This window comes from Brienomyrus brachyistius, chromosome 18 (assembly GCF_023856365.1).
Source record: "Brienomyrus brachyistius isolate T26 chromosome 18, BBRACH_0.4, whole genome shotgun sequence".
In the NCBI taxonomy this organism is placed as follows: domain Eukaryota; kingdom Metazoa; phylum Chordata; class Actinopteri; order Osteoglossiformes; family Mormyridae; genus Brienomyrus; species Brienomyrus brachyistius.
This window is the reverse complement of record NC_064550.1, coordinates 21,435,071-21,461,143: the sequence shown is the minus strand read 5'-3', so window position 1 is coordinate 21,461,143 and position 26,073 is coordinate 21,435,071. Positions and strand designations below refer to the sequence as shown.

The 26,073-nt window shown below is 49.1% G+C and overlaps 1 protein-coding gene across 3 annotated transcripts in view; it reads left to right on the top strand.

Moving 5' to 3' along the window:
- The window catches only part of arhgap32b (Rho GTPase activating protein 32b), a 105,130-nt gene that overhangs the window by 26,645 nt on the left and 52,412 nt on the right, over positions 1-26,073 (top strand). For all 3 annotated transcript variants that reach the window (XM_048983877.1, XM_048983876.1, XM_048983875.1), the window contains exons 2-5: positions 9,365-9,478; positions 15,928-16,036; positions 18,163-18,254; positions 18,342-18,426. In XM_048983877.1, coding sequence (XP_048839834.1) covers positions 9,390-9,478; positions 15,928-16,036; positions 18,163-18,254; positions 18,342-18,426 — 375 coding nt within the window. In that variant the 5' untranslated portion in view covers positions 9,365-9,389. The remainder of the gene's footprint in view (positions 1-9,364; positions 9,479-15,927; positions 16,037-18,162; positions 18,255-18,341; positions 18,427-26,073) is intronic.

Here is a 26,073-nt window from a genome sequence, read left to right as displayed (position 1 = left end):
GTTTTCTTCAGCACTGCAGTATGCAGAAATCCACCCCATTCCCTCTAGTTTACCGCCTATCTCTCGCATCCTCACACAATTGCCCAGAAAACCGGCATGTTAAAAATTAGCATATTTTTCTCCTTTGCATTTCAAGATTCTTCTGTTTGTCTATTACTGGTTTATCTGAAGAGGATCAATATCTTTGAGTTGCTGGTTCTCCACCCGGGCTGTATATAGGGGCATGGCCAGAGAACCTGTGGTCCCAGCTGAAAGCTGATTGGCTCAGTCACTCAACCAATCAAAACATGTATGCCCCTCACCTTAAAACAAAACTGTTTGATAAAATGGGTCAAACCTTTGTGTAACACGACAGTGGCAAACGCTTTGCTTCTGTACAGATGTCAATAATCATAGTCAATAATAATCGATATTCCATCGGTTTCCATCATTCTTGGAAGTGGAGGATGTGACAGGCTTTTGGTTTTTTTAAAACTCCAGAATCGATTGCTTTAGACTGAAGTCTCTCCCGTCTCGTTTCAAATAATTACGGCGTCTGAGTCGAGTTCCGCCTGTGACATTCTGGCATGCGAACCGTTGATCCTGAGCTCCTCTCTGTGAGATATGAAGTGATGCATAAAACCTTCTCCTCCTCCTGTGTTCTCCTTGTTTCTCCCATGATCTGTGGAGGGCTCCAAGTGAAGCAGAAGGAGAAGTGATGTCGGCGCTCACCGGGGTAGGCGAGAGATGGGCGCCTCGTTCGGGGCTGCTGGAGACCCCGACCCCGCTGCTAATGAGTCTGTTGCTCTCCTCTCACACAAGGCAGTGTGGAGAATTCCCCAGGCTTTGCGGGGTCTCTAATTAAGGGCCCGCTCCAGCAGAACGATACAGGACCGCCCCAAGTCTCGCTCGAGGTTGTGTGTGTGCATTGGAATTAAATCCGCAGCCAACAGAAGCTCTCGTGCCTGTCCTCCATGCGGGGGCCCAGCATCCACTATCTTCTGTGATATTTCACATTTATCTTGAGGAAAAAGCTGTAGCCCCACCCCCTCCCTTCTGGTTTTCTCCTCCTCAACCTCATCTATAAAAGACATCCCACTGTCGATCTTTTGATTTTTACTACCCTAGGAATGATGACCTCCTTGCCTCCAGGGGGGGGGGTCACAGGCCAAGGTCAGCCCACCAGTTTGAAATCTGCATCGTTGTGTCAGATGTCCCGTGAAATATGATGACATCAGAGTTGCACCAGTTGGATGGGGGCAAACCGGGATGCATGGCCGGTTTTAGCAGTGGTTCTGCCGGCGTGGTTTTCTTCCTCACACAAGCCATCTTTGAATAATGATTAGTAAGGCTCTTTTTTAAAAAAAATAAATAAATAAAAAAAAGTCAGAAAAGCCATACAGAGGTTTCTGGAAAACCTCCATGAGACTCGGTTCACTTGAGTGTCTTCAGTACCTGTTCTGATGGGGAAAAACATAGTCACTGACATCAGCCAGTTCATTGAGTATGTAGGTATGTTCTTTTATTTATACAGTGTGGGTTTTTTGGGAGAGCAGGGGCGGCCTGTCCCCGGAGCCGCTGGGGTTGCAGGCCTTGCTGCAGTGGAATCACCTCGTCAACCCTGGGATTTGAACCGGTGATCGTAGACGCAGCGTCCTAACCTGTCGGCTCGCTCACCTCGCCGTTCTTTCGCTTCTTTGTTTGAAACAAAGCGGTGATTCTCACTTAACCTTTTACAGGACGTCCGTAGTCCTCCTGCCGTACACTTTAAGGATCTCTCACTGTCCAGCATGAGACGCGTGATGTCCGCAGCGTGCGTACCCCCATGTGAACGTGTACACTCCTCTTTGGTTGCCCGAGTGACCTGTCTGCAAGGAATGTGATGGGAGCAGGACCGCTCATTTCTTCAGACACACGTTTCATTGTCTCACAGTTTCATTCAGGAAGGGGGGAGGAGCAGTTTACAAGAGGTGTGGCGCTATAAACTGTGCTGCTACATTTTAAGTGTCGCGACATCACAGCCATTCCATGAGGAGAACATCAGTGATGTAGATGGTGGTTAGAAATGTGAGTCTCCTTGGGTGTTGTTCTTTAATAAAAAATATTTCGTTTTTAAATGTTTTTTTAATTGCTGCTTTATCCGGGCCTGAACTATTTATCTGCAATGAGCTCTCCTCATTCCAGTTGTATTTTCATTTGTGGGAGCTGGAATGTTCATTGGTTGGCTACCCTGTCCCTCCCCCTCATTGTCCAGCCCCACCTTACGATTATTTATTTATTTATTTTTTTTGTATTTATTTATCAGATGCTTTTAACCAAAGCGACATGCATTTTTGTTCTGAGAAAGCAGGGTCTGGCAATCCCTGAAACAATTGTGGTTAAGGGTCTTGCTCACCTGTCCAGTAGTGGCCGACTCTGTGATCAGAAGGTCTTTGGTTCAAATCCCAACCACAGCATCCTAACCCCCAGAACTCATGGTTGAGTGCCAGACTGGGTTGCCATGTCCCTGATACAATTCAAGCCGTAATGTGGACAAGGGGCGTGTGGGTTGTGCACTAGAGTATTATAACGTACACTTTAAAGGTTTTTGTTACATGAATATTTATATAACGGCGTGTATATTTCCTCTGTCTGGCCTGCCCCACTTTCGATGCCTCCCTGCTTTGTTTCATGAGTTAATGAGAGAGAGCCTTCATTCCCAATCTCAATTCAGTTGGCATGGGATTCGTCCATATGCGTCCTCGACATCAATTTTGGTGTCTAATTTCAGCACAGCAATGCAGCGTTACCGCCTTGTGGTTGAAAGGATTACTTTGTTCAATTTGTCTTTGTTTAACAAAAGCTGGATACGAATCGATGAGTATGGGTCTCTCTGCATGCATTTCTGCTTTTTAATAGCTAGTCCTCTTAGGGTTTCCCTTCTGTATATAGGCCCTGGCTTATTCTTCATTTTAAGTTGTGGAGATCGTCCCCAGTAACTGACAGAACAGAACTTGCTCAGGTAACCTGACATGGGCGCAGAACCATTTTTGAAACCAGTTTTAAAACCCGTTGTTTCAGTATGATAAGTTCGAACCACATTTGGTCTAGGTGGAGGATTGGGACATGGGGCAAAAGATTTAAGGTCAGTGTTTAAGTCTGGAAGATGTGAAGGTTTTTTTTTCTTGTCGCTATGGAAAGCAGAGGCATGTTTGGGTAATACCCTGACTGCCCCCCACCAAAAAAAGAAGCTACCAGATAAGACATGCCTTAATACCATCTAACGGCCCCCAGCATTCTTCAGAGCGATGAGGATAGAGAATGGTGACCGTCTTTCAGCGGGATGACCTCCCAGCTAGTTGTCTGTCTGTTACTCCAGGATATTTTATGCTTACACCTGTTCACCCAATGGCAATTTTACTGGAATGATGCAGCTTATATTTTCCCATTGTCCATTATGGGCAAAAATGCAATTTTTTGCATGGAGATTGCATGTCCTTCCGTAGTGTGACCAATAGGTGTCGCTGTGCACGGGACACAGGTGTGGGCTTTCTTCGTAGATGTCTAAGGAATGCTAGACTCCGCACAGGTGCCTCTATGCTAACAGGATGTACTCTGTGAGCGGGGGCACAAATGCTCGGCGTACCGTAAGATGAACTCAGCGGGGCGTAGCCTGCTTGCTGTAAACCTTCACATCCATTCCGTTAACATCTGGATTGTGACTCGTAAACCCATCATGGAAGGAGGAATGGTGTTGCACTCCCCCCAAACTCACTCAAGGAGTGGTCCACACTAAGCTGGTGTGGGATCTGATGGGTGGGGGCCTGTCCTGGAGACCCCCTCTCTGAGACTATTGTGCATTCTGAGACTCCCCCCCCCCCCCCCCCCCCCCCCCCAAAGAGGGAAAAGCTCCCTTTGTCGTCCATTAATCGGTGGGCCTTTGTCCATGCCTGAGAGAATCCTCCTGCGCACTTGCCCCTCCTCCGCTATTCATGCCCCCCAGGCTGCCCTGCTTCCCACGTTGGGCAGTGGCGTGGGCGCCCCCCCCCCCCCCCCACCCGCATTTACCAGAACAGCCCCATCTTCTCTGGATGGTGGTTGACTGACGACTGATGTTTGGTGAAAGGGCGTAATGAAATAACCCCCCGCCCCCCCCGAAAGCGAACCCGCCTCTTGGAACAAAAGGCTTTATTCGTCTGGAATATGCCTGTAGATGTGTAGAGGTGCTCAGGCTTTTACCGTGCAGGTTACTCTATGACTTTGTGAAGTTTTTTTTTTGTTTGTTTTTGTTTAAAACGCACACTTAGTGAGCACCGATGTGTTGAGTGTCACCACAGCTGTTCAGTCGTGTCACGGCTTTTCCCTCAGGTTCTGCTCAGCAGGCGGATGGATCCGGACCCGTTGTCGGTGACCCACCCCTCCCCGCTCCACAGCGACAGTCGCTAAGCACTGCTGAGTCATCGCTCGCAGTTGTTGTGACGCTGGATCCTTCAGCTCCCAGGCTGAAGCTCAGGCCGGGCGTCGGGTCTGATTCAGACGTTAAGCTCCGCTCCACTTTTGCCTAGAAGCCCGGCACGACTTTCGTTTCCTTTATAGGCCCCGTTTTTGTTTAGTTTTAGTTTAGTTTTGTTTTGGCGCCCTCTCAGGACACTGTTTACAGGAAGCTGCCCGGTGCATTTCTGGATGAATCTCTGATTGCTTCTCCGCACCGCTCTGTGTCTCGACAGGCTCGCAATTCCCCTGACGCCTCCGCCGCCAGGCCACACGGCAGTGTAGCACAAATTAATCCACCATCGACTGTGAAATTACCCCCCCTCCTGGCAGTGTGTCACTGTTTCCAAGTTTGTGTTTTATTTGTTTTTTTTTTATATATACTTCTCTGGAGCTGCCTTTAATGTTTCTAAAGGTGGGATATGAACATGCGGATGCTTTCGAAGTTGGTGTATTTAATAATAAGTTAATTATTTTAAGAGAAGGTGTCGGTAATGAGCGTTAGGACCCGGTCCCCGGTAACTGCCCGTCTGCCTGGCTAGAGGGGGCAGATCGTTTAACCTCAGCCATCTTACAGTAGGAGCACCTGGCTAACATTTTAGGCCCCCAGGTGTCACATTGCCCCCACCCTCCAGAGCACATCCCAGCCTTCTGTTCCCCTACCCCGCATCCTCTGAACACTCGCGGGCACCTTGCAGGGCACAGGTTCTGTTATTTTTCTGATTAAAATTCCTTGGCGCTGATTCAGCACTGCAGCAAATGCTTTTACCTGCTTTGTTTGTATTAATAAGGCAGATGCCAGCCAACATGCTCGCCTACCTTGTATGAAGTCCAAGGTTAATATACGGGTGTGTATTTTCATGTGTTTATGTAGGAGTTATAGGATGCCCAGCTCGTAGGCTGAGGATTACAGCGCAGCTCAGATATCCAGACTGTTCAGTTATTTTATTGTGGCAGTACTGTTTGGGTTCAGCCATCTGCTGGGAATCAGGGTCTTTTTGAAGCTTGTCGCTTTAAATGAGGGTCTGTCTGTCCCATCTGATGTGTGTAGGCCTCACCCCACGGCACCCCCCAGATGAGGTCATCACCAACGGGGCCGAGAAAGCAGCCAAGAGAGTGCTCAGATGTAATCTGGCACGGGTGAGCCCCCCCTCCCACCCTGCAGAGGTGGAATCATGTGGCCTGACACGACGCGGTGTTTACATACGCAAGAAAAAGGGAATCCTGAGAGATCCACCGCACTCGGCGTTCCTGTCGTGTTCGGCTTTTTCTGTGTGTGAGGAAAGGGAGCCGCGAGGAGTGATGATGGTCGTCGTCTTGTCAAAAACATCAAGACCAGCACTATTTTTTGGCAGTGGGGGAGAACGGAGTCCCTTAAAACAGTTGCTGGTCGAAAAATATCATTTGAGTTGTGGTGAGTCCTGTGGGGCGTCCCGGAGTCCTGTGGGGCGTCCGGAGAGTCCTGTGGGGCGTCCCGGAGAGTCCTGTGGGGCGTCCCGGAGTCCTGTGGGGCGTCCCGGTGAGTCCTGTGGGGCGTCGTGGTGAGTCCTGTGGGGCGTTGTGGTGAGTCCTGTGGGGCGTTGTGGTGAGTCCTGTGGGGCGTCCCGGAGTCCTGTGGGGCGTCCCGGAGTCCTGTGGGGCGTCCCGGAGTCCTGTGGGGCGTCCCGGAGTCCTGTGGGGCGTCCCGGAGAGTCCTGTGGGGCGTCCCGGAGTCCTGTGGGGCGTCCCGGAGAGTCCTGTGGGGCGTCCCGGAGTCCTGTGGGGCGTCCCGGAGAGTCCTGTGGGGCGTCCCGGAGAGTCCTGTGGGGCGTCCCGGAGTCCTGTGGGGCGTTGTGGTGAGTCCTGTGGGGCGTCCCGGAGTCCTGTGGGGCGTCCCGGAGTCCTGTGGGGCGTCTCCGCCGTGCATAATTCTGGGCACACTTGGCTGGCATGGGGGGGGTGGATAGAGTGGTGACTTGGGATGTTGTGATGTTGATAGGGACACCACAGCGGCTGGTGGGGGGGTGGGGGCACTTGGGATCTCGTCAGACCACGTGAGGCAGTGCTGCAAAATCACGGGGGGGGGGGGGGGGGGCAAAAGGTAGATGCTGACTGCAGTGGAAGTGAGGACTTTCTGCATGATTATGTGGAAATGATTCCAAGATATTTCAAGCCGGCGGGGGGGGTCCCATCAGGTAAAAATAAAAAAAAAAACAATCTAATTATTGGGGGTGGTGTGTCGCTCAGTGGGCTAGGATGCTGTACTTGTGATTGGAATGTTCCTGGCAGAGTGTTGCTGTACTTGGCAGAGTGATGTCACCGCTGGGCCCCTGCAAGCCCCCCCCCTCCCATTTACTCTAGGGGCTGTCTAACCCCCCCACCCCCACCCATTTACTCCAGGGGCTGTCTAACCCGGATTAATTGTGCATCACCTTGGATAAGCCAAGCATTACAGTCTTTTGGTCTTCAATCTCAATGATGATGGGGGTTCTGTGCCCCCACCCAGCCATGTCTCTCCCGTCTCTTGTTCAATGTAGGGGCACTCAGATCGTGAAAAGTCCTCTGAGAAGGTCAGCATGCCCCCCCCCCCCCCCAGTCCGTCCAGCTGGAGAGTTTCCGCAACCTCGTGAGTTCCCGGTTTCTGTGGGCGACTGCACGCCAGGTAGCCCCCCGGCAGCCATGGGGGGGGGGGGGGGGGGTGCTGTTTCCCCCCTGAGCGGCAGGAACGACTGTGTGCTGATTCCTCCTGGAGCAGGGCTCAAATCTGCCAGCTCCCTGCAGTCTGCAGCCATCATTTCTCCCAAAGTAAATACGACTGGGTGAATGTTTTAAGGTGCTGGCTGATTTTTATTTATATATATATTTAAACAAATCCCGTATAACTCTTTAAGGAGCAGTTATACACCTGGGAATGTCCCCTGGGGCCCCTGACTGTCCTCTTTCCTGCCGTTTCTGTGCGTAAATCGGCATCAGGTGACGTGCTGAGGAATGAGTGACCGGGGACATTCCGGGAATCCTCAGAATTTTACGGCAGGTGGGATTAGGGTGAGCTGTCAGTCAGTGCCTGGATTAACAGAACGGGGGACCAGTGAGAAGTGGTAGCGTGACGTGGAGTGATTCAGCCGGGCGAGATAATCCCACCAATCGCCAGGAGCCTCGCTCCTTATTTTGGAACAGGGTGGACAGGGGGAGCTCAGATTCCAGGTTTAGGTTACTGAAATAAAATTATACACTTGTGTGAACCAGGGTGGAGCAATCCAAAGTGAAGGGGGGGGGGCATTTAAACTTAACAGTGTGCCCTTGGGGGCGATCCATGAGCCCTAAGCCCCCTCTGCACCCGCTGCAGGTACAGAAAAACAAGTTTTTCCATATAATTAAGCGCAGCAAATTTTAAGCATGGTCTCCTACAAGGTAATGAACTGTAATCTTCCATGTGTACAGAATGGAAGTTACCTGGGTCTAGCTAAAACCAAGTGATATTTTCCCTTCTTTTTTTCCCTTTTTCTTTTTGTAAAGCATTCATCCTCTGTTCGTTCAACTGGGACTGTCTGCATTGGGGGATTTGACTGAGCCCTGGCTGATTTAATGGAGTCTGTCATTACGTACTTTGTTCGCTTGTGTGGAGCGTCCTTGCCGTTCCTGCGCTCACTCTCTCCCGCTTTCACTCATCTCCGTTTCCGGCAAAACGGCCGGTGCCTAGGCGGTGAATATCTCAGGGTGGCATGCGTACCCCGATTCAGCAGATTAAGAGGCTTCACAGCCAAATTTTAATCCGATTCCCTGTGGCCGCCTGGCGCGCCGCGCTGAGCGGGCACGCGAGAGTCATGGCCGCGGGTAGCTATTCGGGTTGCAGAAATACTAACCGCAATTCCCGATTACCGAAAACGATCCGTTAACCCCGCCGAACCAGTTCTCTGAAGAACGACCTGCCCTTGAGGCCCCCAGGATCGAGATTCAACATGCCTTTCTCACGGATTGTTTTTTTAAGTTGAAATTCATTAACTGGCTGCAGATTTGAAGTAACTTGAAATTTTACACTTTAAGCAGATTTCTACAGTAAAATAATGAATACTACAAGTTTAGGGATACTTATTCCAGAGCCCCTTCAGGACATTCGTGTGGCAACCCCTGGACTACAGATCGGTATCCATAGCTACCAGTTAATGCTAAAACTGGCAATGCCCATTACCCAAATCTGCCTGGTTTGGGCCGTCTTCCTGGACCCTGATAATAAGGTTACAACTACTTCTGAATTGGTGGTAGTGTTTCCCAATCCGGTCCTCCCAGCTGCCTGGAGGCCAGTCCACATTTTTGCTCCCCGCTAGACAGTCCGCATTTCTGCTCCCTTCCAGCTTCCAGTAGCCAGGGAGCTGGTAGGGAGCAAAAACCATGGACTCGCCTGGAGTCCCCAAGGACTCGATTGGGAAACACTGTGGTAGCAGAATAAGCAAACTCTTCTGCACAAGATAAGACTAAAATAAATGTAACCGCTACTTAAACAGGAGCTGTTTTAAACAGTAATTCACTTTAAAGAGCATCAGAAGTGCCCTTTGAGTACTTTGAGTGGGAATGGATTCCATGCCTGTTTAAAGTACTTGTTTGCAGGACTGATTTAAATATTAATGTCTGATATAGAAGAGGGACATTTTTTTTTCTTTAGCATGTCTTGGTTGGGATCTGAACAGATAGAAAAGATCTTGATTTTTTTTTCTTTTCTTCCCTCGTTTCCTCTGCCTCCCCCTCTTCATATACTTTTCTTTCATTTAATTTCTTCACCTTCTCCATTCTTCCTTTATCTGCTTGTGTCTCTCATCCCGATACTTGCTCTCTCCGCACTTGTTCGCTCCCATCTCACTCCCTCCTTCTCTCCTCTCTCTCTCTCTCTCTCTGTCTCTCTCTCCCCCCTTCCCCCCCCCCCCCCCCACCCCCCCGACAGGCTACTCCTCCGGTGAGTCAGTATCATGGATGCAGGCAGCGGGTCTGCTGCGGCAGTAGGCAGTGCAGCGCTGGGAGTTCTGGGTGCATCAGGGAGCCACGACACTCCTGACAGGTAAGGCACTCACGCTGCCCCCTCCACCCCATGCCCTCTGCTCCCCCCCCCAATGCTGTTGCCAAGTTTTAGTTTATATTCTGCCGGTGTCAGCGATGAACTGCATGTACCTGTGTGTGCACAGAGCGACCAGCATTGGGCTCTGTGGAGATGCGACGGAGATGTGGTAATGTAGCGCCTTACAGGCTGGTCAGGTTGCGCTGTGCCCCCCAGCTAGTCTGCACACTTTGGGAGCGATTAGTATGGATGCTGCATGCTGGGAGCCGACCCAGAAATTGTACAGAACTGTTTAACTAGTGCCTTGCTGCATTGGGTCTAGGTTTGATTCGGCATTATGTTCAGGACGTACTGAGTTGCTGGGCCCGGGTTCTCTGGTTTTTTAATGTTGCTCCAGCACGCTACTGGCTTTAAGAGGCTATGGCTGAGGGTCACCTGAGCAGACACGCTCGCGAAGGGCTCTCCGCGTTCCTGCAAAGTCCCCAAACGCGTCCAGCAGGGTAACCTTCCAGGGTTATCCCCCGGTTAGTCAAGCTTCTGCGCTTCAGTTGAACCGGGTCCAAATTCTGTATGCTTGACGTTGCCATGGCAACCTTGACTTAGCATATATTAAATATTAGCGTGATATCGCAAGCGTCGTCAAGGGAATGGACTTCGTCAGGGTCGCCCCGGCTGGGACAGTGTGAGCCGTACTGATGTGGGGGGGGTCTCTTCCTCGTTGACCTTATGCAGTCTAGTACTTGGCTGTAGGACATCCTGTACCCACCCCGCACCACACACTGCCTCCGGTCTTTTAAAACATGACACTGTCTTGCATTTCTCTTTGCTTGACCCGAGAACGTCAGTCTCCGGGGATGGTGGCCTCTCGCGAGAATTTCAGAAATCTTGCGTAGAAAGTGAACTTTTAATCACTCCAGAAAACGTCTCCCTGCTGTATAGACGCCTGAGAATAGTCAGAATCGTCTTCTCATTTGTTTGATTTCTCACACACATTTTTTTTCCTTGCCTTCCCCCCCCCCCCCCAAGAAGCATCATAACTGAATGGGGGGGAGAACATAGGATTTGTGAAACTATTGGTTTTGTTCCCCAGCTTGTAGACGGATAAATCGGGAATGCCAGCAATCCCAGATCTTTTTTTTCCCTTTCCGTTCCCTCATTGTAATCTTCCTTTCCCTGTTGTACCGCAAGTGGCAGAATTTTGGGGAGGAGAGGGGTATTTTGTTTCAAAGGGAATGTGAGCTTAACGGGAGTGAGGGGTGAAGCCGCATGGACTTCTGGTCCTGGTGCGGTGAGCCATGTGCCGGCGTACCGATCCGTCTGGCTCCTGGAGATCAGGCTCGTTAATAATGAAGGGGAGTCGCACCGGAATGAGGCAGTGCTTAGCTTAAATAAAAAATAGGCTGCAGACAGAGGACGGGCGGAATCCATGTCCACCGATGGATGAATCAGCAGATGAGCAACCCGGGTGGCATTAACCTCGGTCCCGGGGGAGCCTGGAGGAGCAAGCCCCAGGTCCCCCGTGGGTCACCGGTTGCAAAAAAAGCTAAACTGCACCAGTTAATTTCCACCACAGTGTGTTTTGGAGCATCGGCGCCCTCTAGCCTCCGGTGTGACTTAGCGCTGTAACCACAGTGGTGCCTAATCTGTACTACTTCTGCTGCACCTGGTGACCAGAGGGTTAACGGTCCTGATTGCGTATGATGAAGTGCTGCGTATTAGGGTTAGAGAGGTCACATGGCCAGTGGGTCATAAGCTCTGGCAGGGATCGTGCTCAGATGTGTGTCAAAATGAAGAAACTAGATTAATAAAGGAACCAAACACTGTACAGCGGATTTAATGCAGTATTTTGCTTTTAAATGTAGAATTATGTGTATAACTCATCGGTTCTGTACTCATTAGCGGAAGTATATTCTGCTGATTATGAATGATGAATTCACAATCGCATGCAGTTTAGATGTTGCATTGTGAGCGTGTGGCTAAGAGTCTGCTCTTGGTCAGAAGGTGCTCCTTCACCTAAATTCTTGCCTGTGGACTCTATAGCCAGCCCCTCCTGGTAGATGTACAGAGGCTTTGGCTTGTGCCAGTCAGCCCCCCTCCCCCCCCCCCCCCCCCAGTTTCTTGGCATCACACTGCACGTACGAAGCATTTTCATATCTGCTCTGCAGCACTTCTCCCTGGTCCGCTCTCCATCCTTGATTTCAGCCCTTTTGTCGGGTCCAGAAACTCGATGAACGGCCGTGAGGTTTTTATCAGGTTCCTTCAGGAGGTGTTGAAGGGGACCTATTGGTTTAGTGTGAGAGAAATGACCTTTCCTGTTGGCTGAGAACCTTGCCGTCCTCTCAAGCCATCGATCTCCGCAGAGTCCCATTTGTATTCTGAGTTTGTTTACCTAAACCATTCGATTAGATTCTTGCCAACAAACAACCCGACTTAGCGACCATGAGCGGCATCTGTTGCCTGACACAAACAGAAACTGGGGGCTAAGATAGTTGATAGCATCTGCTAATGTCGTTGAGGTAGATGTCAGAAACAGTGTTGCTTTGGATTGGTGCTGTTGCTCTCTCCTGAAAGTGGGCGCAGCTCGAGTCAGGTGCCGGCCTTGCTAATGCAACACGGCCTGTCCATTGTGCCGGATGCCTTTTGCTTGCTTACTGGGTTCTGATAACATCTTGAGGTTGATAAGTAGGTAGTGAGAGGTTCCCTGCCAATGAGAATCTCTGCTGGCTTCCGTATCGTTCCTGGGGATCAGCTTCAGGGAGAAGCCTTAGCCGGTGTGGCGAAGCCTGGGATTCGCCCATGCTGCCTTCTCACTCAGAACATACTCGCCTGGCTTGGAGACCAGATTATGCCCCCCGACGGGAGTCCTTTGATGCCGTACTTCCTTTGGCGTCATGAGGATAACCATTCAAATATCACAGCAGGGGGAAATTCCATTTGCATGTTGTCGTTTCTGAAAGGCTGACGTTTGCTGTGGTAGCTAATTATGACACACTTCTTTTTCCACTCGTTTCATGTATCACATGTAGTGTCACATGTTTAACCCGGATTGATCGCAATCTGTTACAATTTGAAAGGCTTGGTTAGTCATGTATGGGTGCTGTTGCTCTGCATGTCCATGAGAAGGCTAACGGGCTAACAGCAGCAGTGGTGCTTTTTGCTAGTGTTGGCGTGGGGGGGGGGGGTATATACAGTTACTAGCTTTTGTTAGCAATTAACAGTTGGGGGCCACTCATTCTAAACTGACTCGTTCGATACATCGTATGAACTGAGTGAAAATGTGTAGGACTACAATGGAGTGGAGCTACAACAATTTATTCAGGATGCTGCCGTCTGCTTCAACAGAGAAATTAAGAGCTAATTGTACGTGTGGCTAAAGCTAACCAGCATTAGCATAATTGTAATTAAGTTAGAATTTTATTTGTGAACATTTAGTTGACGGGTTGTTTCCTAATCACTATGACTCAGCTGATTCGCCAGCACGGCATTCATGCATGCAAAACCTCGGTCTGATCACTTTTCCTATTCTGACCTTTGCCGAAGTTGTGTCATCTGCGTTAGCTTTGCAGATCTCCCAGAATGCACTCTCCGTCGCTTCTTTAATCACAATGTGAATTCCCCTGAAATGGAAGCCAGAGTGAATGGAAGGGAGGATTAAATACCGCTATATAGAATTGCCCTGGCTGATGACTGGGAGTCTCACGGCAGTCTTCAACACTGAGCGCGCTCAGGAATACGGTCCTCCCCACTGGCGGAAGACTACAGTCCGCCGATGATGTCAGTGGGTTAGAGTCACTGTTCAGAGGCACATGTAATGTAGTCTGTGCCTGATATGCCCAGGATCTTATAGTGATGAATAAATTGAGCTTAAGGGGTAATGAAGACGGTCACGTGTGCACGGGGAGGAGGAGAGGGGAGGGCAGTCTGACGCGTTCCGGCTGAGTTATCCTCACCCGGTGCCACGATAATGGTCCTTCAGAAAGTAACCGGCAACCACATGGTTTATCAAGCCTCTTAATGACCTTGAATTTGCTTAATAGTATCTTGTGGGAGCAGTTCCCCACGGGGGGCATGTGAGTGACGGGAGACGCGCGACACGGGACTGCGGATGAGCCGTCTGTGTGGGGGGGGGGGCCGCCCCGCTTTAGCGAAATGTAAGTGGCGGCGCAGCAGCGCACAACCTTTACTAGCTGCTGTCAGCGGCAACTTTCCTGTGATCTCATTTACGCCACGTCTGAGCTAATTACATCAGTGTTTTTTTTTTCCTTCTTTTATCACTCCACATAATTCCAAGATCGAAAACAAGAAATGGAAGGCAACCCAGATGTGGCTTTTTAAAAAGTTAAGTGGATTGGTGGTGGTGGGGGGGGCACAGCATGTAATTCCTACCCCGTCCAGAGGCACGGAGCCTCGCATCCACGTCATGCTGCAAAGCACTCTGCATCGCCCCCCCCCCCCCCCCCCCCAATTGCCAACCCACCCGCCAAGGCCCGCCTCGCCGTGCTGCTCGATTTATCGGGGGATGCGTCCGAGCCGGTCCGCTGGGCCCGTGCCGACAGTGACAGTTTGAGGTTGGCCTCTGGCAGACACCCCCCCCCCCACCCCCCCGTTCCAAGCCGCTGGGGTGATTTGTGGCCCTAGCGCTCTCCCGGACGCAGAATGCATATCACTGCAGGAGCAAGCTGCAGATGTCTGATCAGGATCAGCTGAGGCTGCTGGAGATGCTCGGGAGTATCCGCACAGCGCGCCGACGCACGGGTAAGGGGAAGGGCGCCTGGCCGGGCGGCTTTCACAGCTAACGACACGTAGCTGTACGCGGTTTCCCTCTTCTACCTTTTTACCTTTTACGTCCGGACAACCTCGATGCTCGATGCTCGGCAGGCTGCCTGCGGAGTGTGTCGCCGTTGACGCAGTTCAGCGGATGTGTTTACAGCGCTCGTGTTACACGCCGGCCGTTTGCGGCTGTGAGAAGCGGCCGCTTTTTGCCCGGAAGTCCCCGCAGCGGAATGCCGTAGTCGTTATTTATTTATATCCCCTTGTGCCATTCTAAGATTTTCCTGTTTGTGGAGCCTCTGTATTATGCATGTTTTCCCCATCTGTGTTCCTTTGCAATTGCTCTGCAGTTGTGATTGTGCTGTAATCACTCTGTAATTGCAATTGGAAATTTGTAATTGCAGTTGGAAATTTGTAATTGCAATTGTTTGTTTTGTCGTTTATCTTTTGAGCAGAGTTTACACTAGTACTAGGTATCCAGGAATAAATGCTAGCCAGCTTTATTCTTTTTTCTGTATGTGTGTGTCTTATTATCCCATGATGGATGCACTTTATATCGAAGCGTCCCCAAGGGCAGCTGTAAAAATCTGCCGTATAGCGCGACATATAAATGATAGACCCTCCTTTTTGGAACTGTGTCTCTGTTAGCTCTGTTAGCTCTGTTAGCTCTCCGGGATTTTTGGGGGATTTGTAGAGGACTCGTAACCCTGACATGACGTGGTTGCAATGGCAACAGGAAGTCGTCGTCCTCAACTTCGGTGAATTTGCCAGGCAGAGCCCTTGCTGTGATGCTCAGATGTCGCCTCCCTCCTTTGATTTACGGTTTCTGTTGGAAGTACTTATGCGAGCTGTACGGCACATTTAATTCGTTGGTGTTTGTCACTGGTGGAAGAGAACAGACACTGTTGAGGTAGCCATCAAGGTCGTTTTTGCATTGACGAGTGAGGAGATGGCAGACAATTCATTAAGCCTTGCACAATGACGCGGGAGGTTTGTGTTCGTTTGAGCCGGGGTCTGAGGAGTGTGGTTTTCTCTCTGCCTCCTGGTCGAACAGACAACTGTACCAGTGGCGGGGGTGCAGGGCGGAACTGTGAGTCACCTTGATCAACACATGTCCTCCGTCCCAATTAAGAGGTGCTGAAGAAACACTGTTTCATCTCTGCTAATGCTGTAATTATACCTGAGCTTTGAGAATGAACGAGTGCGCAGGTCATGGTTTTTCAAAAATGGCGGCTCGTTACCTTCATTCGCCTGAATTAGGTGTTTCGCCGCTGCTCTTTCATCTAAACTCCACAGCTGCTTATTATTTTGATAGCTGGATATCAAAATTATTTATTTTTTTGCCTGTTTCAATTTATTTTTTAACATAATGATTCTGTATCTGTGTTCATCATGGACCATGACAAGCAAGTTTGCTGAAGAAGTTTACGCATCTTTGTGCAAATGAACTATTCTGGTTTCTCAGTGACTTTTGCTCGCAAGTTCATTCTCTTCTTACTGGAATGTTAAATGCTTTCAACTTTCACTTTGTGGTCAGTGTCTCTCTCGTCCACTCACCTGTTCCGTTGATCTGGTTTAGCAGGAGTAACTTCGTGGACACACAGTCCGGCTGCCGATCCGGGCATGAAATCCCGCATTTCTGGCAACCTCTGACCTACTTCCCCACCTTTTTCCCATCCCAGGGGTCTGAGACTCTTCCGTCACTCGCAGGAGGATGACATCGTGCCCGAGCTAACCAGGAGCATCCACCCTCGAGAGAGGCCGGACTGGGAGGAGACCATCAGCGCCATGGTAAGCTAGCCCTGTCTCACGCGGGCACACGTATCACACAGACCTGAGCCACATGGGTCGTGTCCTAGGTGGTTGCATAACTTCCCCGAGTGTTCAATCCCACGTCAACATCTGCGCCTTAAGGTCTCCCTCGTCGTGATTATGTTATAAATGAGCCCTGATATAATGAATCTTGAAACATAACTGAGAAGAATCGGTCTCCATGGCAACTTCCACTTCTCATCCCCCCCCCCCCCCCCACCCCCCATTTTATTTGGGAAATGAGTACGCGGATCGCACAAACGTTATTGGAGATTATTCCACTGTTGTTTGGCTTCACATAATACGCACCTTGTCATGACCACCGCAGTAACGTACTGGGTGTTTGCACTGTCATCTGATCTTTTTGCACTGATGCACTGGGTCCACACCTGATGCAAGCGAGGGATTCCTCAGTCACTTCTGTGGATTGCAGTCTGTTGCATCAGTGAGTTGTCGGGCTCTCGCGCGGTCCATGCGGTCGCGAGGCCAACCCGCGACAACAGCAGGTTGTCGCCTCAGCTGTCCTGGTATCTTCACCTGAACACTGGAGTTCTGAGTTGCTTCAGTGAGCTCTGCAGTCTTGGCTACAAATACAGGGGTCGGTGGTTGTGGTCTTGCAGCTTCTGTGTCTGCTGCAAACCAACACTTTTAAGTCTACACCACCGGATTGATTACCACGAGTTATGTTAGACCTGGATCTCTTCCGGACCAGGCTGTTCTCCCTGCAGTCTTTCGGAGGACAGGTCTTCCTCCTATTTGTTGAGACCTGTTGGCATTCTTGGGAACTCCCAACGGGCATGACAGAACTTTATCACTCTGAAGCAATAGAGCTTAATTGTGTAAATAAATTTTGCCCTTTGAAAGAAAGCTCAGCTATAAACCAAATGATATGCGCTTTTAATAGTGTTACACTATTGACTATTTAATGTGATTTTTCTCCCCATTTTCATACATTCTGGCCTTGTTTGTGGAGCATGTAGCAAATTCACTTTTCAGCCACGGTGTTTCGTGATACTTTTGCCAAACAGACTGTTTTTGTTAGTAAACAAGAACATCAGTACTGCCATTGTGTCACTGTGCTCCTCTGAGTTGTGCCAGATGAACATTTGTTCTCATTTATTAACGTAAACTGTTGTTTCTCCTGAGGACGTATTTGAATGATTTTCCATTAAGTGCATCTCTCTTCCTAAGAAGTGCTTCCTTCACTGCTCTGGCTTTTGGAGAGATGGCTTCACTGGGGGTAGAAACACCCCCTTTTAAAGTCTCTTAAGGTGACGAGAACTTTTTGAGCGATGTTGCCAGGCAGCTGCCGACCAGGTGAGATCACATCTGGATCTAGATGATCACAAAAAGTTGCCCAGGTTTTTCAAATAGAAATTTGTTGCCCAATGTCTATGGCCCAACATTTGCTCAGAAGGTTGCCCTACGTAGTGTCACCCTTAGAGTCAAAGGAGCTGATGCCTTCTGGAGTCGAGGATGCCTCCTAGGCTGGGTGTAGGACTAAGATCCTAACATAGATCAGCAAATGGTCTGAAGAAGAGAAAATGTCCGGTTGCAGAAACCCAGCTGGTTAATTTTGTTCCCTGGACTTTTTTTTTTTTGTTCTGGTTGAGTAATTTATAAGCTGGTAACTTGGTGGTTAAATGGATAAACCTGTAACCATTCGGTGCATTGCTGTTGTGACCTCAGTCAATGCCGACCCTGAATGTCTTCAGTCCCTGTAGCCAGCAGTGTATTTGAGTATAAATCAGTTTGAGTAACAGCATCATTGTAGCAGCCTGCGATGTGGCTGAAAATCAGATGGAGGTGAGACTTGTCCTTCTGCTGCCTTTTAATGACACGCCCCTCCCACATGTGCCTGGTGTTTGATTGGTCAGGAACCTCCGGGTTCCCCTGAGTCTAGCCGCAGATGCGACGTACGTGTCTCTACAACCCGCTGCTCTGGGAAACGGGCGGGGGGGGGCGGTGACAGGAGAGGATGTGTGGTAGGCCTACTTTGCGAGCCACTGCCAATCCTGCTCCGCCCGGTCCGGTCAGGAGGGAGGCCTGAGTGTGTATCTTGTCGGGGGGCATGTGGGTTTGATTGGCACCGTCTGTCTGGGCAGGCGCGGAGCGCCGAGATCCCGGAGCTGAGCACGGAGCCGCTCCTGAGGGCCTGCAGCAGCACTGCTAGCATGAAGGTCAAGAACGTCAAGAAGTAGGTGCTCCTCTCCACTTGGGGTTCATCTCCCCTAATTGGCAATCACTGACCTCCATCCCCCCCAACCTCATTCTGTTCTTCCAGGCTGTCTTTCACAAAGGGCCACTTTCCCAAGCTAGCAGAATGCGCCCACTTCCACTACGAGAACGTCGACTTCGGAACGATACAGGTAAGGCTGCGTAGACCCTGCACCCGCTTGTCGTTTATCTGAAAGTGATGCCTCCTTTATTTTCATTTCATTTTCATTTAATTGTATCCCTGTAGCGTTTACTGTGCTGGTTCACAGTGAATTGGGTCCCTGTGACGTTTACTGTGCTGGTTCACAGTGAATTGGGTCCCTGTGACGTTTACTGTGCTGGTTCACAGTGAATTGGGTCCCTGTGACGTTTACTGTGCTGGTTCACAGTGAATTGGGTCCCTGTGGCGTTTACGGTGCTGGTTCACAGTGAATTGGGTCCCTGTGACGTTTACTGTGCTGGTTCACAGTGAATTGGGTCCCTGTGGCGTTTACTGTGCTGGTTCACAGTGAATTGGGTCCCCGTGGTTGAAAATTGATTGAGTGTCAAGTTAGTGTTGAGTCTTCCCCCCCAGTGAGTGGCGCTGTCCCCACCCCAAGAGCGGGTGGGATTTGGAAACTGGCGGGATTGATGAGCTGCCTCGTTTGGACCCTTTTAGACCCCTTCGTCCTTGGGTTCGCCCGCGCTTCTCAAAAGCGATCCTTGCACTTTCCACTTCAGTTCAAAACAAAAAGAGTTTAAGACTGAAAAGCTGCCATAAGGCTGATATTCAGACAGAAGCCATAAAAGTTACTCTCTAATTTTACTGGAATTAGTGTGGGATTGAGCCAGTATTTTGGGTTTGTGTCCAGGAATTTGAAATTTTCTTTAAGTGAAATCTGTTTAAAACGCCTCAAGCCACTACAGTCCAGGGAATTTCTCATTAAGAATGATTCGAAAAGATCTTGTGATTTCCAGCACTTTCCTAGACAAGGGGAAGGAACAATTTCCCAGAAGGCCTTTTTGTATGCCTGTCATTGTCACTGTCATTGGTATCTTGAAGTAAAAGCAGTCACAATTTTTTTTGTACCCCTGGCTTGGGGACTGCACAAGAGTTAGCTTATTGCCAGGTGACGGATTTAGCGGAAAATCCATAACTGACCTGGTCGACCTTTTTTTATTCCGGCCTGTTTCCGTAGCAGCTGCTGCGTCATTGGTGCGTAGGGGAAGTCAGGATGACGGGCAGGAAGCGAGCGACCCAGAAACACCTCTGAGCACGGTCTGTGCCGATGGAAAACCTTGGCCCCTCCATACATGACACCCCAGACCGCACCTTTGGAGGGGGGCCGCCTGTACTCACTGGTTACATCACTGTACTCCAGTGAATAAAATTCAATCAGCATTTCCTGGCTCGCTAAATGTTATAGACCCTGGGAGAATCACTAATGATTATTATTCACACTTTGTGTGACTTTCAGTGACATTTTTGGCTAAAAAGGATGTTCAGTTGAGCTACACCCTGTTTAGTCACACACTTATCTGTAGTTCAGTCTCTTTAAGAGAACTCTGACCCTTAAATGTCTCATTGAAACTCATACCGAATATCAGCAGGTTACATGAGACTTTGAAGATTACTATGTTGTTATGCATTAGCACAATTTTTGTGCATTTTGCGCAGAAACTAGCTACTATCCACCTTTGCACTGTGCATCTGCCATATTACATGCACAAATACATATTACATATTAACATATATGTACATATACATAGATGGTACATACTACATAATAAATATTACATACTACAGTGTGCTGCTATCCACCGTTGCACTGTGCGTCTGCCATATTACATACACACATACATATTACATATTAAACACATGCATAGATGGTACATACTACATGATAAATATTACGTACTACAGTGTGCTGCTATCCACCATGCCGCCCCGCATCTGCCGTATTACATATACAAATACATATTACATATTAAACACATATATGTTACATACTACATAATAAATATTACATACTACAGTGTGCTGCTATCCACCTTTGCACTGTGGATCCGCCATATTTGTACCGGCTTATTTATCTTTTTTTCATAGTATTAATTTTAATTGTAATTTCTGTAACTTGTGTTGTCTTGCTTGTCGTTTGCTTGTGCGATCTCTGTGGGTCTGAGAGGAATGCAGTTTGTCCTCAGTGTGTTCTGTGCATACGGCAGAATTGACGGTATAAAATTGACTTTTCTGGTCGCGTTATGCAGCTCTTGGTTTTGCTCGCGAGTGTTTTTTTTCCCTTTCTTTTTCTCTTGTCATGCAGCGTCAGAACGCTGGAGGATGGTCCTCGGTCTTCAGGTCAGGTCTCATGGCGGTCATGCGTGGGGGGAGGGGGGGGGCTCTTAGGAACCCAGACTATGCACCATGCATGCTAAGCTCCACTGTAAAGTAGGGTATAGTCATTGTTTGGAGCCTAGGAGCTCTAGGGCACTTTGAGTGGTAAACAGGGATAGAAATAGGTGGAAAGGTGCTGAATATAGACATACCACCCCCACCTGCCTGCCCAACCCCTAAAATACATCCAGGCTGCACCCACAGCTGCCGGATTCCGCTGGGTGAAACAGTGATGCACTTGCTGCAGGGCAAAAATGGTGGTCAGATCAGATGATCACTTCTGTGTGAAGTCCAGCAGATGGCAGCACTTAGTCATGACAGCGAACAGCCCCCCCCCCCCCCCCATCCACTACCACCACCCAAGGATAACACAGCTGCAGAATTCAGCATAAATGTATTCTCTTCCCAGTAAGTTCCTTAAGAAGCACGCAATTCGGGTTTATTGTGTGATTTTTATTTGACTGTCTGGAGTCAAGCTGCCCTGTTTTTATGATATTCTCCTGCCGTATGGACTGATCCAGTTGGCTCAGCGGTTTCGACGTCACTTTGGAATTATTGCTGCATGGGCTGTCAATTCGGACTGACTTTGTTGCCTTGAGGATCACGGATTTCCTTCTGTGTATGTGTGCCTATCGGGTCAAATGTTAAATTCCGCTTTTAAATCAGCACCCTGAAGGTCTGGGATTGTAAAGTGAGGACAACAGGGGGGTGGGGGGTGGTAGATTTGTTCAGCTAATTGAGGTTCTCTGGCTGTCTGATTAGTTACAATGAGAGGTTTTGGTCAGCTTGCCTACAGCCCATAATTTAGTGCCAGGGTGCATTTGACTTCTGTGCGTGTGGATCGGTTTTCTTTTAATTTATTCCTTTAAAGGACAAAAAGCTGACTCTAATTAGGAGGATCGAGTTTCCAGATTGTCATCCGAATACCCACACAAGGAACAATTAAGCACTAGCTTGTGTCTTACTCAGGACCGGGCTGTGCAGGTGAATTCTCCCTGTCACACACAGCTACTGGACTGTCATTGTCACTGAGATGCTCTTCCCCCCCCCCAACAAATGGGTGAAGGATATTAGCAAGGTTCCGTGTCCCCTGCGAGCTGCCGCCGCCGTTTTGTCACGTGAATACTGCACGTCGTAAATACTGTTCACCCACACAGGTCCTTCCCATCATTTTGGTGATTTTTCTTTGTAACCAGTTATGCTTTAGGAATCTCTTTAAATCCATTTAAAGTCAGTCAGCTATTCTGTGTTTTTGTGCCTTTATCTAAATGGTATTCTTTGGGGGAACGCACTTAATTCATGGCACTTGCTCACCTATTATCCTGAAGTCCCAGCTATGCGATTGTCTAAGCTCCACCCCGCCCCCTAGAGTATAGTATACAAGGCAGCGGTTTGCAGCGGATTTCCAGGGTAGCCTACGTAACATTATCGCACCCAATCCCTCGCAGTTCCCCTTCCTTCTCATTTACATTTGCCGTAGTCTTTTATCCAATAGTGCATGCTTCTCGGCCATTTGTAATGCTCCTTGTGAAAACCCTCCCCGTCGATGCTGTTGTATGTCTTACCGTGGTCCTGGGGAAATGCTATTTCCTGCCACTGTACACATGGATGGTATGACGATAAAACCTAGTTGACTTAACTTGACTCGTTGTGTAACTCTTCTACATCTGTACCTCTCCTGGGGACTTTCCAGTTATATGTCCATGTCATTAATCACCAGGATACACACTGCTCTCATGAATTTGGGTACGCTGCGTTCCCTTCCGCGTCCTTGTTGCCATCTGCAAAGATGTTAAACTTTAGGAAATGCATGGAAAGGTTGCCCTGCCTGGACAGGGTCTTGCAGCACGTCGTTGCCCCATCAGATTGCCTGTCACAACCCTCATTGGCCGTGCTGTAGTTGTCTCTGTTCTCCTCTCTTCATTTTCGTCTGGATTCTAGTGTGTTAATTGAGGGACGTATTGTCCCGCTCAAGACAGGATCATACAATAGTGAGCTTGTCTACAGCCTGAAGATGACCTCGACTTTTTATTTATCTGCCGAGAGCGTTTTGGCTCCTCCGTGTCCCTGCTGGATTCCTCCGTCCGGTTTGAGTTGTTTGTGATGCTCTGATATCTGTCGGTCAGTTTCGGACCCCTCGCTCACAATCTACATGTGATCGGAAGGCTGTCAGTTCAAATCCCAAGGTCAGCATAGTGATTTCGCCACTAGGCCTTTGAGCAAGGCCCTTAACAATGAACTGCACCAGGGCCTGTGACTTTGCTTTCTCATGTCACTTTGGATGAAAGTATCTGTTAAGTAAATAAAAAATATATATATATATTAATAAAATCATTCTGTCAGGAAAGACAAGGGGTGGTGTGTTTTGTCCTTAATTGTTTTCTCAGCTCCATAGATGTCAGCTGCCAAGTGATTGAAAGACGGCTGCGAAGTCTGTTGGTCCTGCGCTTTCAGCGCGTGGGAGTATTGGCGCGGAGTCGCCTCGTTTTCGGGGTCGTTTCGGAAGCTGCTTTTGACAGGGTCTCCCCCAACCCATCTGTGTTTAACTCCTCAGGGGTCTCCGGTTCATGGAAGACGTCTGATGAAAAGGGTCCGTCCAGCCTTTAATTAGCTTTAGAAGAATAGCTATTACCCAGAGGGATCCTCGAACGCAGAAGAGCTCTCTCTGTCTAGATCCGCTTGCCGTGGTTGAGTCAGTGTCTTGTTTTATTAAGGAAGCAATGCCCAGGTCTTTTTAAGTCCCTGCAGGACTCACTTTTTAAAGATTCCGACCTGCTACATAGATTCACTTCATCCCCCAAATCACATGTGGCCTAGATTCCTTTTCCAGCTGCTCTTACCTGTTTACAGCATTTCCTTTCCCGAAAATTTCTAGAATTCCACCACATAGTGACTTCTTCTTTGCTGCGCCCCCCCCCCGCCCCCCCCCCAAACCACTGGGATTTCATTTTTCTCATCCCTGACAGTGACGTTTTTCTTTTATTCCGTTTCAGCAGACTTGCAAACCTAAAGTTCCGATTTGACGTAACCGATAGCCTAGCCCTGTGGCTAAGTTAGTTAGCATCTGGGACAAGAGCCGATATAAAATTCGCAGAGGGTTGTCGAACCAGAAGGAGAACTGCCTAATTGGCATTTATTTTTGTAGACCTTGATATTTGAGCCCTGGCTGTTGCTGACCTAAAGTAACAGGAGGATGAGCTGATTTTTCTACCCTCCGTGTCTGAAGGCTCCGCTGCCTAATGCAATGTCATTTATTTGTCGACATATTTACTTTACAGATTTACAGTAGTTGTTAGAAATTTGGGGGGGGGGGCTCATCGGTTTTAAGCTACTGTGAGTTATGTGCAGAAGATCACCGGTTCATGTCCCAAGGTTGGTGGAGTGGTTTTACTGAACAAGGCCCTTACCCCCCATTGCTCGAGGGACCGGCTGATCCTACGTTCCTAAGAGAAACACAATGTGTGTTGCTTTGGATAAAAGTGACTGGTAAATAAATTAAACGTTTTAGGTTTTATGTGGATCCACATGTTCGTCTAGGGTACATGTTCCAGGAAGGGTTAGTGGTTATTGCTCCTTAGAAAGTGGAACATGCTGAGATGTCCTCCTGGATTATCATGGCCAGGGAGTGTGTTTGTGGAGGGGGAGGGGGAGTATGTTGCCATTCATAAAACACGGCGGTTTGTGTGTGGTCACGCGGGCTACACCGTGGACCTCAGCTGGCAGCGCCGGCTTGTTCATTGAGAGGAAATAGTGCGTGAAATAGCTGTCTGCCATAGCTCCGCCCCTGCACACAGGGAGAGTCTCTAGGGGGCCGCGTACAGGGGTGATTTTGCTGTTTGGCCTCTGGCTGGTCACTGGCATCGCTCAGCCTCCACGAGTGTCCCCTAGCCTCCGCGTCACTATGCGTGTCCTTGGCGTGATTCCACCACACCTGTGTTCCGCAACCCGCATTTGGCCCGCGGGTCCCTCGCGTGTGGCAGCAAGTGACGGCCAGGCCTTATGAACAGCACCTCCACTTTCCTTTTTTTTGTCGTTCCCATGTCTGTCACTTCCGAGTCCTTGGGATTGGGTGGACGGGGGCTTGTCTCGAGTTGGCTGCCTGTTCATTTGTTTGTTTCCTTTATTTCCCCTCAAAGAATAGAGCCACTGAGTAGCATCCGCAGAGTGCATTTATATTTTCCATGAACCGTGGCACCGCTGATGCCATCCCTTCCGGCTGCCTCCCACGTGCGTCCCGCTGTCTGCCTGTGCCCATCACTGGTACTCACGCCTGTCCTTGCTTTATCCTCCTCTCACTCCTCCCCCCCCTCCCCATCTCTCCTTTTTTAATGTTATTTATTTAGCAGATGTTTTTAGTCAAAGCGACACAGATTTTCAGGAAAGCAGTGGCAGACGGTCCCTGGAGCAATTGGCCGTTAGAGGCTCGACAGCAACCTCACTCTGGCAACGGTGGGATTTGAACTGGCAGCCTTCCGATCACAGGCATGGCGTCCCGACACACTGAGCCACACACCTGTGAATGTGTTAGAATGGGGGGGGGTGTTTTTCCCTTAGCCCTGACAAAGTGGGGGGCAGCAGTGAAGTCGCACCCTTCCGTGATTTATAACTCTGGATGTTTATGGGTAGTCCTGTTTTTCTCCTGCCCCCTCCTTTCCAAGTGGCACCTCCCTTCTGCATGTCCCACCCCCGTTAGCTCTATCTGGGGCTCCCATTCTCAGGTCCAGCCATTTCTCCTGCTGAGCATTACTTGGATTGGGGGGGTGGGACTGTGAGGCTGCTGCTGAGGTGGACTCCAGTCAGCAGGACTGTCTCTCCAAAAAAGGAGGAGGGGCTGAGGGTTAGCGGGTCTGAGAGAAGCCGACTTTTCACTACCTCAGAGATGATTCTGCTCTGAATGTTTGATTGAACGCGTCCAAATTTACACACAGTGGCCATTATTTAGACAGGTGCCGTCTTACCAGTAGACTTACCAGTACAAACGATAATTACGTTAATTCAATCCGATTCATTTCTTAGTCTTACATGATAGTAAGAAACGTTCTATTGAACCATCTTAGAATAAATAAATCAATCGTGCGTTTAATTGTTCAGGGGGTTTAGGTAATTTAGTATGTAAATATAATTTAACATTTTAAGGGCCAAGAAAATTTAGACCTTTTTTATTAGTTTAAACATTTTAAGTGTTGTTCAAAGAAAGGAATTAAATGTTTAAATCTGAACCCTGGTCAGAATTCAGTGGACAGCTATGAAGCGTAATTAAGTGAATGTCTGACTGTGGCGAATTCCGTTAGCTATGGAGTTCCCTGAGGACCGCGCCCGAGAATGATCACATTACGGAGTGCTCCTGTTTTCCGAAGATGAGAGCTGGCTCCGTAATGGGATTTGCTTAATTTGTTTACTTAAATGCAGCAGACTTAATGCTGTT